This window comes from Myotis nattereri, assembly GCF_964212035.1.
Source record: "Myotis nattereri genome assembly, chromosome: 8".
Classification (NCBI taxonomy): Eukaryota; Metazoa; Chordata; class Mammalia; order Chiroptera; family Vespertilionidae; genus Myotis; species Myotis nattereri.
The window spans coordinates 42,387,495-42,401,398 of NC_138083.1; the positions used below are offsets into that span (position 1 = coordinate 42,387,495).

General features: G+C 42.0%; 1 protein-coding gene across 5 annotated transcripts in view; it reads left to right on the plus strand.

The window, feature by feature from the left end:
• The window catches only part of NEDD4L (NEDD4 like E3 ubiquitin protein ligase), a 309,487-nt gene that overhangs the window by 249,929 nt on the left and 45,654 nt on the right, over nucleotides 1-13,904 (plus strand). For 4 of the 5 annotated variants that reach the window (XM_081097853.1, XM_081097851.1, XM_081097854.1 and 1 more), the window contains 5 exons: nucleotides 3,279-3,411; nucleotides 4,447-4,626; nucleotides 6,840-6,914; nucleotides 8,487-8,546; nucleotides 13,489-13,620. In XM_081097853.1, coding sequence (XP_080953979.1) covers nucleotides 3,279-3,411; nucleotides 4,447-4,626; nucleotides 6,840-6,914; nucleotides 8,487-8,546; nucleotides 13,489-13,620 — 580 coding nt within the window. The remainder of the gene's footprint in view (nucleotides 1-3,278; nucleotides 3,412-4,446; nucleotides 4,627-6,839; nucleotides 6,915-8,486; nucleotides 8,547-13,488; nucleotides 13,621-13,904) is intronic. The other variant, XM_081097852.1, reaches the window with a different exon arrangement.

The window sequence follows — 13,904 nt, forward strand, 5'->3', positions numbered from 1 at the left end:
ACTAATGTATATGAATGTAAATGATCTGGCACACTGATCCTAATTGGCACTGAACTTGTCTTTATTCATTTGTACATTTTCCATGAAAGTTAATTGAACAATGCATATGTGAAATTAATGACTGATGAAAATTGAAATAGCCATTCCTTAAATTTTTTCTGGCCCCAGGTAAAACCATTTTTCTGTTTTAGTTTGTCAGATTAGGAATATTTTACATGTTTATCTGGCCATTAGTGACCATTTATACTTACAGTCAGTTTCAACAACTTCTGTTCCAAACCCTCTCATTCAGTTAATTAAATACCATGGTGTGAACATTTTCATTTTGGCACTAAAAGACCATAAAAGCCCGTGTTTGGAATTTCAAAATCAGAGGTATCTGGCTTCTTTATGCTATTTAGTTGTTTCTGGTTCACACAGATTACTAATTATTTGAGCATGTTGGGTAAGGAAGATTGGCATAATTGATTTTAAATGCCCTTTTAAAAAAAAAAACAACACACCAGTTTTTCCAAAATAATGGACTTTTGTATATACTTCTGAGAGATACAAATTGCAGAGAGAGTAATGAAAACCTTATTCTTTTCAACCTCTCAGAAGTCCCTGTAACAATTCAAGTATGTGTTAGGGCCTGGCACATGTAGCATGCAAACATTAGTCTCTCTGTTGACTGAATAAATGATGACTGATATTTCAAGTGAAGATTTCAAAATTTAATGAAACTCTTATTTGTAAAATATTTTTAAGGAAAGTCAGTCATTATAAAGTGATATTGCTTTCATCTTCAATAGAAAGTGAAAGAGGACAATGTAAAGTTTCCTTTGCTTTCTTAGACACTACTGAAATATTTTACACATTTTATTAAGGTATTTTGACCATTCTGACCTACTTTTTGTGAGCTTTGTAATGCCTTATAATTACTTTCGATAAGCATTGTTTGCTTAAGAAATGAATGCCGTATAAAAATGACTGTAGCAATATGAAATCACAAAAAGCAATATTACATTTTCTAATATATCCCATAGTGTTATTTTTATCATTCTTTTTTGGTGGTTTCAGAAATGTTATTAGGATACTTGGGTATCCCTTGATTGTAATTATTTTATTTATGGCCATAATTGTCCGTTTTTCTGAAGGTATCTCCATTTAGTGTCCTGTTTTTAGTTTAGTTATTCTTTAATCTACACTAATAAAAGAGAAAAATGGTAATTGGCGTACGGCGATACCGTTTTCATTGGCTAATCAGGGCTATATGCAAATTAACTGCCAACTAAGATTGGCAGTTAACTGCCAACAAGCTGGTGGCTAATTTGCATATGTAGGCACAATGCAGGGAGGCGAAAGGGAAAGCAGGAAGAAGCCCCCTGCCACTGACAGTGATCGGAAACCCAGGGGGGAGCTAAGAGCTGGGGGGCAGGGCAAAGGCAGCCCTGGGGCCGCCTTTGCCCTGCCCCCCAGCCATGATCGGAGAATCAGGCACCTTTGCCGCCCTGGCCAGTGATAGCAGGAAGTAGGGGTGGAGCCAGCGATGGGAGCTGGGCACGGTCGAAGCTGGCAGTCCCAGGAGCTAGGGGTCCCTTGCCTGGGCCCAAAGCGAAGCCCACGATCGCGGCGCCCCCCGCTGCCACTGCAGGTCCCCGCTGCCCGGGCCGGACGCCTAGGCCAGAGGCGTTAGGCCTGGGCAGGGGCGGAGCCTGCAACCGCGGGGAGCTGGGGGTCCCCTGCCCAGGCCTGACACCTCTGCCGGAGGCCTCAGGCCTGGTCAAGGGGCCGATCCGGTGATTGGTGATCGGAGGGTGATGAGGGTCAACTCCTCTGGCTGAGGCATCAGGCCTGGGTGGGGGGCGGAGCCGGGGATTGGGGGGATATGATGGTCCCCTTGCCCAGGCCTGAAGCCTGGGTCAGAGGCGTCAGGCTTGGGCGGGGGGTGGAGCAAGCGATCAGAGGGAGATGGGGGTCCCCTGCCCAGGCATGATTCCTGGGACAGAGGCCTCAGGCCTGGGCGGGGGCCAGAGCCAGTGATCGGGGGGAAATGGGGGTCCCCTGTCCACGCCTGACACCTCTGGCGGAGGCGTCAGGCCTGGGCAAGGGGCCGATCAGGCAATCGGAGGGTGATTGGGGTCAACGCCTGAGGGCTCCCAGTATGTGAGAGGGGGCAGGCTGGGCTGAGGGACACTCTCCTCCCCCCCCCCCCCCACACACACACACCCAGTGCACGAATTTCGTGCACCGGGCCCCTAGTCTATATAATAAAAGCCTAAGCGACCACTGCAGCGGAACGACCAAAATGACCAGTCGCTATGATGCGCACTTACCACCAGGGGGCAGACGCTCAATGCAGGAGCTGCCCCCTGGTGGTCAGTGCGCTCCCAGGGGGAGCACTGCTCAGCCAGAAGCCGCGCTCAAGGCTGGCAAGAGTAGCGGGCGGTAGCAGGAGCCTCTCCTGCCCCCGGGGCAGCATTAAGGAGCAGTGAGCCGTGGCAAGGAGCAGTGAGCAGGCAGATGGTAAGAAGCAAGGGGTCCCAGACTGCGAGAGGGCGCAGGCCAGGCTGAAGGAACTCCCATGCCGCCCCCCCCCCCCCCCCCAGAGCACGAATATCATGCAGCAGGCCTCTAGTATTACTATAAAATATGCAGGATATATTTCTGTTAGAGTTCAAAAGTTTGTATATTGGATGTGCAGATACAGTAAAACTTAATTCAGATTTTCATAATAAATTATCATTTTAATATGGATTAAATGAAAGCTAACCTTCATCTTACCCCCTTTACCAGTAAAACTAATTGTCTAAAGATGTCTATTTGAAGGACTTAAACCATTTCAAGAGTTACCTATTTATTTGCATACAAGGCTATTAGTTGCAAGCTCTTTACTATTCAGGAGCCCCACAGGCTCTTTATTGGAATGCAGTATTTGTTTGTTTGAATGTTTAAAACCTATGTTTTAGGAAAATCTGTAACAAGGGCCCTGGATTAATACTATATTTCAGTTTAAATAATGTTTTCAAATATTTTGAAATATTAACTTGTGACATCATTTTTGTCAACTGAATATGGTGTCTTATCAAAGGAGTCTGAGTTTTCTCTGAGAAACATTTTGACATTTAAACTTCTACTCTAAAAGCCCCCAAAATATGGTGGAAGAATTCTCATTGTCAGCTTGTTGAACATAAGTGCACTGTCATTTTAGTAGGTGCCAGGCCCTTGGTGAGTATTGGACCCTTGTTGAGGGGCCACTTATCAATATGGGGTCTGCTGTCTCCACCCCCTGCCCTCAGGGATGTGTCCTCCGAGGCGGACAGCAACATCCGGCAGATCAACCAGGAGGCAGCCCACCGGCGCTTCCGCTCCCGCCGGCACATCAGCGAGGACCTGGAGCCCGAGCCCTCCGAGGGCGGAGAGGGCCCCGAGGTACTGCGTCCCGCTGCCCCAGACTCTGCACCCCCTTTTCTCCGTGTTCCCAGCTTGATTCTATGCTGTGATGTCCTTTCTCCATAAAAGCTGTCTAATGGTCTCATAGCTACTTGACAACCATCGAGATATTTAGAAAGTGCTCACAAAAATCATGTTTGATGAATGCATGTATCTATATTATTACAAAAGAATGGCGTTTTGGGGATCTTAAGATTTTTTACTCCATAATTGCAATTGAGTGAGCCCTATAACTTGTTTGGGTACCAAGTACAAGCTATTACTGAATACTAGTACTTTTTACATCACAAAAGAGATGTATTACCAAGGAAATACAAACTTGGGTGAATGGCACTGTTTATAATTTGCCCCTGAAATATTTATGGTAAATTACTGGGGTGGGGGAAGTTATGAATTGAAGAACAAATGAACAATTATCATAACTTCCATGCTGCCTTAACAGCTCTGTTTACTTACTAGAAATCCATTAAAGGTATTACCTCAGGAAGATCATTTACAAAATGCTCCAGTGATCAAAAATTGAAAAGCCAAATTGATTCCATAAAAAATTTACTGAAAGGTACTTTACAACATTGTTTAATTACAGATTATAGCATCTATGCTGTTTTCATTGTGAATCCTGAGAAGTTAGAGTGAAAGAAACTCCATGGAAGTTATCAATGAATTCCTGAGATTATTTTTTAACCCATGCATTTAGTAATGAGAGCTAGAGGTCAGTCACAGCTCAGAGAGGTGGTATTATAAAGTGGTTAAGAGCACAGCCCATGGAATCTGGCTTCCTTGGTTCAAGACCTGGTCCTGCCACTTCATAGCTCTATTACCTTGGGCAAGTCCCCCTCTGTGCCTCAGTTTCCTCACCTGCTAATTAGGGTTGTAGTCATATCTTTCTCGTGGTTCTTGAGAAGATTATTTGCCTCCTACATGCTTAGTAAATGTTAATTATAGTTATGATAATGGTTATTGTTGGGGATTCCTCCTTCCCAGCATTTACCTCTGCATCTCATCCATTGGTAGCCTTGGGAGACCATTTCAGAAGAAGCAGCTATCACTGGAGACACCTCCCTCAGTCTGCCGCTGCCCCCACCACCTTCCTCCCCATCCTCTCGGACCAGCCCTCAAGAGCTGTCTGAAGAACTAAGCAGAAGGCTTCAGTTCACTACGGACTCCAATGGGGAGCAGTTTGGTTCTTTGATTGTGAGTAATAGTCCTGTTTGAATGAGAAGTTAAATATTTTATCATTTTTTTGTTGTTGTTGCTTTAAGAGAGTCTTGTATGCAAATAATGACCAAGGGTCTTCTAGCTCCCAGATAATTCTGACATTTTCCTAAGTTCCTCCTAACCTAGGAGAAGCAGGACTATACCAAAATTGGCCACGCAGGTGAGAATCTTTCTTGATTTAAAAAGAATGCAAGAACATAAGAGTTCATGACTTCTATAATTCTCAGCTTTAACCATGTAGAATTTCTCCTCCCAGCCAAAGGCTCATAGTACTCTCACCACAAAGGTGGCTTTTTGCACTGGGGACATGGAGGAGATATTGGGCCTCCCAATCAGTCCTCTTAAATCATACTCATTTCAGAGATGTAGGCATAGTCTTTAAGGGACCCATCCAAGACAAAGTTCGAATAGGAGATAGAAATCATTTATGTCCCAGAAAACCAGTCCTTAAGAAGGGTTGTGGAATTGGGATACTGACATCAGGGTTGTAACATTTGAATTGGCGTTCTCAACAATTAAGGACACTCTTTCTAGAAGCTTCAGCTGAGCCCTGGTAAGCAGCGGAATCAGCCATGAAGAACTCTGTGTTTGACAGTATAAAACTGCAGAAAAAGCCCATAGAAAATTCCTGCTTGAGCTTTAAACTGAGAATAAATGCAGTCTTACTTTCTTGGAAAATTGAACTTAAAGCTGTTCTATGGTAAAGATGGGAGTGATGTCACTGAAAATGGCACCTAAAAAAAAAATAGGCATTATTGCGATCATATAAAATGTAAATGGGTAGGACTGCATGATATGTAAAAGCAAATACTCACAAAATTGCTCCTTATTCAGTTATGGTGTTTTTATTTTAACAGACACCATTGACCAATTTGTGTGAGATGCAGTGATTATTTAATGTGGTTTTATATTAAAAGTCTGTTAATGGTTTTCAGAAAGAAATATCAATGAGATAATTTAGTACTAAGGGGGCAGGGGAAAAAAAGAGTTTACATATATAGGACATTTGAATTGGTAAAACTGTTGCTATGGAAACAATATAAGCAATGAAGCCATATATTTAAAACCTATTAAAGGAAGTATTGCAATAATTATAGCAATTATATACCTTTGGTCTACCAAGTGAAAAATCATAATATTCTTCAACATTAATACTAAGTTAACATCTCTAATTATTTGTATAAGGAGCTCCTGCATTTACTTATTAAAGCTATATAAAATACCTTTAACATCCAAGTGCACATGTCAGAATTATTTTAAGATTGTTGAGTCTGGTTCAAGTATTAAATAAAGGTGCCTAAGAAAGAGAAGAACATGGGACTCTTCTCCAGTTCTTCTCAGGGTCACTGTATCCAGAACAATAACAGCAGCTACTGTAGAAAGACGTGGATAGTCCCCCACTCTCTTCCCTGCCCCAAAGTCTTTCTTTGTCCTTATCGCATTTTAGTTATTGCAAAATATCAAACGTGTCCCCTGGATGAACCTGTTGCTGATTAGACCCTGGATTTTGTATGCGTCACCTGCTGTGTTCTCTGATTGGATTTGTTAGGCTCTTTTTAAAACTACATAGGTGAAGCAAACAAGTGAGAGGAACGTTATACATTACACATTTGATTTACTAGGTTAGCCTCACTATTTCCCTTCATTCCTTATCTGTGTGACTTTAACTCCATTGAGAAGCCAAAATTGTAAATACCTGACCCTTCAGAAATAGCACAAAGTTATATTTGAGTTTCCTTGGGTATAGAATCCAATTGGTTCTTTATCAATGATAATAATAGTCAATAAATGTTTAATAATCATATCTCAATATTCCTTTCTATAGGATGCATCCCAAAACAAATGATAAGACTTCCAGCTTCCAATTTCTATTTTTCAAGCAACCCTAGAGTGTTATGGTGGCCTGTTGAGTCCCCTTTCATGCTTTGACCTTGTTCCCTTATTTTTTGCTGTTATTTCTAAGGACTAATCAAAACCCAGTCTGCTTAATTCACTGAGAATGAAAACAACTGCAGACAACTTGACTCCTGAAAGGACTACTCTCATTACACTGAAAAGATGTTTCATTTAATTGCCTTCCATTATCATAGTGCTGTGAATAGCACCAATGGTGTATTTTGTGAGCCAATGAAACTTTTTCTAAGAATGTTTTCTTGACGCTCCGCTCCGTGTCCTTTCCTCCCCTTCAGCAGAGGGAGCCCTCCTCGAGGTTGAGGTCGTGCAGTGTCACCGATGCGGTCGCGGAGCAGGCTCACCTACCACCGGTAACCCACGCGCATTTCCCTTCCCCAGCTGGCTCTTTCAGCTTTTATTTAAAATCATTGGGGCACTGAGGAAGAGTTTTTCCTGTGCAAATCCATTTACAAAATAAATGAGACACTCAAATTTCCTAGCAAATTGCCCAAAGAGAGTGGATTTCCAATACAAAGAGTTGTTTTTGCCACCAAAGTCTCTAAAATGGTAAAAACTCCATTGCTTAGTTTTTCACCCAAATTAATACCAATTCTGATGTGCTCACTTAACTAAAAGCATACGTTAACTAATTTTTAAAAAGACTGAATTTAGTCCCTCAAGCTGTGCCCTGGTGATTGTATTTAAGAACATACTGAATCCTTTTAAACAGGAAGAACTCTTCCAGGTGTGAGCGAAGTCGGCTTTCCATGACGACCTAATTAACCCCACACAGTCTCTGTACCTTCTCCTTAAAGGCAGCTCTACTGGCTAAAGAATTAGCTACAACTAGTTCCTACTCTCCCACAGTTTCTATAGTTAGCAGCAAATATGGAAGAGTGGCAATGTTTAATAATATAGGACATAAATGAAAATGAATATTCCAATTGGAAGGCAGACCAGAACTGCCTAGGGAGATGTTTGGTGTACATGTCAACGAAAGAAACGTGGTGCGACTTTGTTTCTTCTTTTGGGGGGAGAAACTATGTGCTTTTATTTTAGCATGTCCAATGTGATGTTTGACCATAACCAGTTTTTTTATGACGACGAATCCTCAATCATTTTTAGCACTAATACTTTATTATGTGTGGTGGGGGGAAAGTGCACTTACAGATTTTGAAAGCACAGTGTCTTCCCTATTGTGTACACCTTTGCACAAGTCAGAAGGATTTTTTTTGCCTAGCTTTTATCTTGTATGCTGCAAAATGAATGAATGAGTACACTAGTCAACTGAGTGGTCAAAATAAGGGATTCATTTGTGCCTTGTATCCAATGTGCTGGTTGATAAGCTTGACAAGAGCGTCCTTTCTGGGATGGTTTCAGTTCAGATCTCCCCGAAAACAACAATCAGCTGTGATGGGATCCTCCACCTAATGATTCTGTGATTTTCCTTGATGAATTAATGGCACTTCCTCTCCTTTTCACAATCAATGTTAATTTTATTTGCCAAAGAGTCTCTTTTCCTGGAAACGGATGACTCCTCCCTTACACTCTCCAAAGCTGAAAACTCACTGATCACCAGTGGCCTCTTGAATTTTGAGTGTGGCAGATTTAAGAACCTGCTCATTATTTAACAGTGGGGGCAAAACCACAGTGGTGTTCAATTTCTTTTCCGAACAAGACATCTCATCATTGTTATTGAGGTTGTCAATTCATTGTTCGGCCAAATCGAGGCTGCAGCCTGAGGCTTCTGTGGATGGGAGGTTGACTGGGTCTTGCTCCTCTGGTCATCAGTGATCGCTCAGCTTTACTTGGACAGAAAGGGTTTCAAGGATTCTGATTCATGTCACCTGCCTCACTGGCTGCCACAGCAGTGATTCCTGATTCAGTAAACAACGGGTGGTCTCCCTAAGTGCCTTTCACTGATATAAATTATCGTTTAACAGCCCAGTGCCCCAACTAGGAGAGCGCGTTCGTCAACTGTCACAGGTGGTGAGGAGCCAACGGTAATGATACCCTTGATCAGACTTTAACAGCAAAACTGTGGGTTCGTTTTAATATTTTGTATAATGGTGAATATGCTCCTTTTTTCTTTTTGGGGTGGGGGATATTGACTTTTTTGTGCTGCAGAGATGCACATGGTTCTTTTATTTTTAATATATTTTTATTGATTTCAGAGAGGAAAGGAGAGGGAGAGAGAGAGAAACATCAGTTATGAAAGAGAATCATTGATCGGCTGTCCCCTGCACACCCCCTAATGGGGATCAAGCCTGTAACCCTGGCATGTGCCCTGACCAGGAATCGAACTCTGACCTCCTAGTTCCTGGATCAATACCCAACCACTGAACCACACCAGTCCGGCTAGTCTCATATAGTTTTATCAGGAAGACTGTCAAGCTTTAAGTGCATTTGATTTGACCATTAAGAATATATTTTTGGCCCCTCTCTCATCATTGATGTTTCTATCTCTCCCTCTCCCTTCCTCTCTGAAATCAATAAACATACTCAGTTGTGTGATTCAAGCCTGAGGAGCAGTTGCACAAGTGGATTTTCAGTTGGGCACAGTAGCTACCTCCTGTGTGTTTTCTGCCCCACATTTTAAACACTGAGTTAGATTTTCTGTATCATGAGCTTGAACCAATGACTCCTCACAGGAATAAACAGATGTTTATATACTACTTGGGGGATAGGAGGGAGGGGGGCATGTTTAATAAATTTGAAAGATTTAGAAATAATGGTGTTTCTCTAAGCCAAGTATCTGTTATTGTTATTATTTGTTATTTTAAATAATGGATTTGACTATGTACTCTAATTGTCTGTTTTCTATTTGATCCCTGAAGACAGGCTAGCTTATAGTATATGTTTAGAGCTGCTATGGCTATTTAAAGAATTTTCCATATTGTTTCACCTTTCTTATGTTTGTTATAACTGCTTATTACTTGAGAACACCTTTAAATACATATACAATTGCAGGTTTTCTGAAGAATGTTGATGATTTTTAATGAACAGTTTAGTCATGTTGTTAGAATTTAATGCTCAGCATTGTACATAGGAAAATCAAATTTGCAATCAGCAAAAAATCAGCCTCATTTAACCTATTGAGCCGCAAAAAGTCATGTGTTGTGAAAGTCATGTGTTGGGTAGGCCAGGCTCAGCTTCCAGTAGAAGACATGAACCTTCAAAGGAAGTAACACATTGCCTATTGTGTACTGGAAATTTCTATGGCAGTAGAGCTACAAGGGGGATGAGGACATTTCATGAAATAATTTTAGTAGAATTTAGTGCTAATGAGTATCCTCTTCCATCCACATTTGCATTTTATTGGTCTTGAAAGCTGCTGTTAGTATTGGAGTGTGTGGTCGCTGTGATATTAAATGGTGGGATAGACTAGTTGTGAGAGCGCTGGGCTCCGTGGTCAGAGTGGTTCCTGGGGCCATTACCACGGCCCTCTTCTTACAAGTACTCTCCCTTCCCCCACCAATGAGTAAAAAATAAAAGTTTGTTTTTTATTTGGAAGAATTGGGCCATAGAAGTAGTTCCTAAATGTTTTACCTACTCTCATGCTTTCTATGTACCTGGTCATCTTTTGGTTGCAATAAGCCAACTAATTTTATGGCCACATTCGAAGTTTCAGTAGGTTTGACAGTATCACATTTGTTTCTTTTCCATCATCATTATCCCTTGTCACCAGTGCCCTTTACTTTCTCTTTTCCAGTTCCATCTCCTAGCATGTTTCATTCCCTCTTACACCTTCTCCCAACCCTCTCCCTGTCAGCCCCACACGGAAGTGTACATGCTTACACTGGAGCTGTGTTCCGCTCTCACAAATACATGTGTGTGCGCAAATGGGATCTCATGTACATTTCACCTAGCAACTTGGTATTTTTCACTTACGGTCATTCTTCTGGGACATGTTAATGATTACATAATTTTCAGTCATGCAAATGCACCAGTTTATATAATCTTCCCACATTGGTGACCATTCAGCCCCTTGCCCCACCCGTATTCGTCCTGCACACCATATTGCATGAATCATCCTGGTCTTTCCTTGGCAGTGCTTTTATTTCTGTAGTATAAAAACTGATCCTGATTCTCACCTGCAGAACTACAGTCCTTTCATTTACCACAAATAAGTACACTTTCCAGGGAGCTAAGCAGGAGCCCTCTCTGAGATGAAGCAAGAGGGGCAGCACAGCCTTTTTGCTCTTTGCTGTGTAGACCCTAAAATAAACAAATGACGGGAATGGCAGGGTTTGAGGAAATCTTGGGGCATCGGTGATAGTGCCAAACATTTATCATCTGGAAAAGCCTATTTGAACTTTGATGGTTTAAACATAATCGATTCTCCCTTTTAATGAAATAATTGGAGCTACTATGCAGCTGTAGCGCAACGGCTGTTTGGCGTTATGAAACACAATAGTACATTCAGATGAAAAGCTGTGAAATGTTAAATTAAGCTTACTAGCAGTTTTAACGTGTCTCTTGACTAATTAACTGTTTCTTAAGGTAGAATGGAACGCACGTGAGTGCATATGTGTATGCACACACACGACAGTGGAAGTCTGATTTTGGCTCAGGGCTAGCCCCTTCTGTGGTCTGTCCATGGAAACTGTGTCCTGCCCCTCCCTAGCTCTGAGTGAGAGGTTTTGAGTCACAAGTGGAATCACCATCACAGGCTGTTCTCCATGGTCAAGAAATCTATAAGAAGAACATTTTTATGGCACCATCTCTTTTTAATGGAACTAAATTAAGGATTACCAGTTCAGTTCTCAGTAGAAGGGACAATGAACATTTTAATCAAATTCAGTGTTCTCTACTACACTCCTAATTTCCCGTTATCTGATAAGTCCTGTTCACTATAGATCTACGAAAATAACCTCGTTGCTGGAATACTGTGCTGGAAGTCATACAGTCTTAGAAGTAATTCTGAGATTATCCAGGACACAGCCAAGCTATACTAGTTATCAGACCCCTCACAAATATTCTTTCCAGGGATGTTATAACTGCAAAACTTTCCTTAAGGCTTCCAGAACGGAGTTGTCTCAGGGCCTATCTCATTGCCTCTCCCCAAAAATAACAGGGAGCAAGAAAAGCAACAAATTCCATTCAGTACTTCATTTAGCCCAAGCATTTTTGGTCCTCATGTGAGCAGTAGTAGGTCAAAGCTTGTTGATAGCACGAACTTTGCCACACAGTCCAATTGACCACTAACTTAGGATACAACTTGGGTTCTAACTTGGTTTGGCAGAGTCAGTCTTTTATAGATAAAAAATAGACGGGCAATAGTTCTTTTCTGTTGGTGCTAGAGGAGGAAGGCGGAAAGAGCTTCAGGCTGTATAAATTCATCTGACTTAAGTACCCATGGATGGATCAAGTCTGCCTGTTGGTGTTTCTTCCACGCTTGTTGAATACACACACGTAGGCCCAGGATGCTCTATGATCAGAGTCTTGGAATTATCCATGATGAGGTATTTCAGTTTTTATCTGGGAAAATGTCAAGGAAGTAGTTGCTGTAAGTTTAGAAGAAAGTTTTGTTGCCAGTAATGTTGCCTTGCCTGTTCAACATGTTTTAGAAATAACCATTGAGGCAGCTGTTCCATGGCCTCAGTTAGCTTTTCTCTGGAATGTGCAGTTGAGCTCAGGAAGTAGAATATGGAGCCTCATTAACTAAAGTCCCCAATGACGTGGTAGCATCCTTGATCATGCTAACTCAGGGTCATGCAGTGGACTGGGGATCCTCTGATGTGACCCTCTCTGCCACAGCATATTGTTGGTAGGAGACACGAAAGATGGGATGAGCACAGGGAGAAGCTGGGCCAAGAGATTTACATTTTCAGCCTAATACCAAGAAAATGACAACTGGTAAAACATCTGGAGGGTGAGAAGATCCTAATTAGGGGAGATGGTACCCAGAAAGACGTGGCTTCCTTTTATATCCCAAATAATGTTTAGCCTCTTGCTTCTTTTACGTTCTCCTGGGAGCCTGGATAGCCATGGTTGGCTTCTTGTATCTGATCCGCCCCCACTCCTTAGAGTAACACCCCTTTCCCAGTGACAGATCTGATATGCAGCCACCATACATCCAGGACTTCCTCCTGAGACAGCACTGACCTCAGATGTCCATCTCGGTGCCTCCTTGAGTCACTGAAACATCCTTGCTATTCCAGAGTTCTCCACCCGGCTACATTTCTCAGGCTGCTGCTTACCAGCAGAAGTGTCTCAGGAATCCTTTCGATCTAATTTGGACTATCTAAATATAGTCACTCTATACTGGACATGTTTCTAAACCCAGAAACTGCCTGTGCTTCCTTCACCCTTTAAAGAGACAAGCTCTGCATGGGCAGACAGGATAATACAGCCTCAGCTCACCAGGAGGCTTCCTAAGCTGGGGCAGTTGGGGTGTCCTAGTCGGTCCTCTTGGTTATATGCCATTGGTGTGAATGCAGACCTCCTGGAGAAGGCCCTCTGTGTACTTTCCCCCCTAAAAGATACAATGTAAGGGCCCTAAGCTGATGAAGAATTTAGGAATAAGCTAGGAGAGTATCCCTGTGGCAACTATATCGAGAGGAAACTATTCAGACATTCCTCTCATAGACAGTGACATTTGACAATTTGAAATACCTTTAAGTTCTACATAATTTGGTAAAATTTAGTATCTGAAACAGGTTGCTGTTTTTTTCTCTTAGCACATTAGCAGCAGCCATTGCATTTAAGACTTCGGACATTTAAGAACGCGTTCTGTAAGATTTTGGACTCCACAGAGATTCATTTCGCAGTAGACTTGAAGCTACTGGAAATCTACTTCTGTTTTCTGGACACTAGTGTTTTGGGTACAAATAGAGTTAACTTACTTTGTCTAGAAAAAAATAATTCTCTAACTGTACATTACTTTATTAAAGTGATCAGAAAACAACTGCACTAAATAATGATGATTTCTTACACAAACAGCCATCAGTGGCCTACGTGCACACCACGCCGGGCCTACCTTCAGGCTGGGAAGAAAGGAAGGATGCTAAGGGACGCACATACTATGTCAATCATAACAATCGAACCACCACTTGGACTCGGCCTATCATGCAGGTATGCAGATCGCCACACAACTGAAAATTGCAGGCAGGTGAAGCCGAAATGTACAAGAGCTCCACGCTGCTATTGTTTATGTATTGTCCTGAGAACCATGTTTTAGAAAAAATTTTTTCCACAAAGAACATGTGTTATTTTAAGTGTACTATATGCCTATGGAAGAATTTGGTCCCCAAATCGCTCTATCCCCAGATATATATATTTTAAATGTAATGTGAAAGATATTTTCAAAGTAAGAGCCTATAGCAGTGTGTAGTGTCTCTCCCAACTCCCACCCCCTT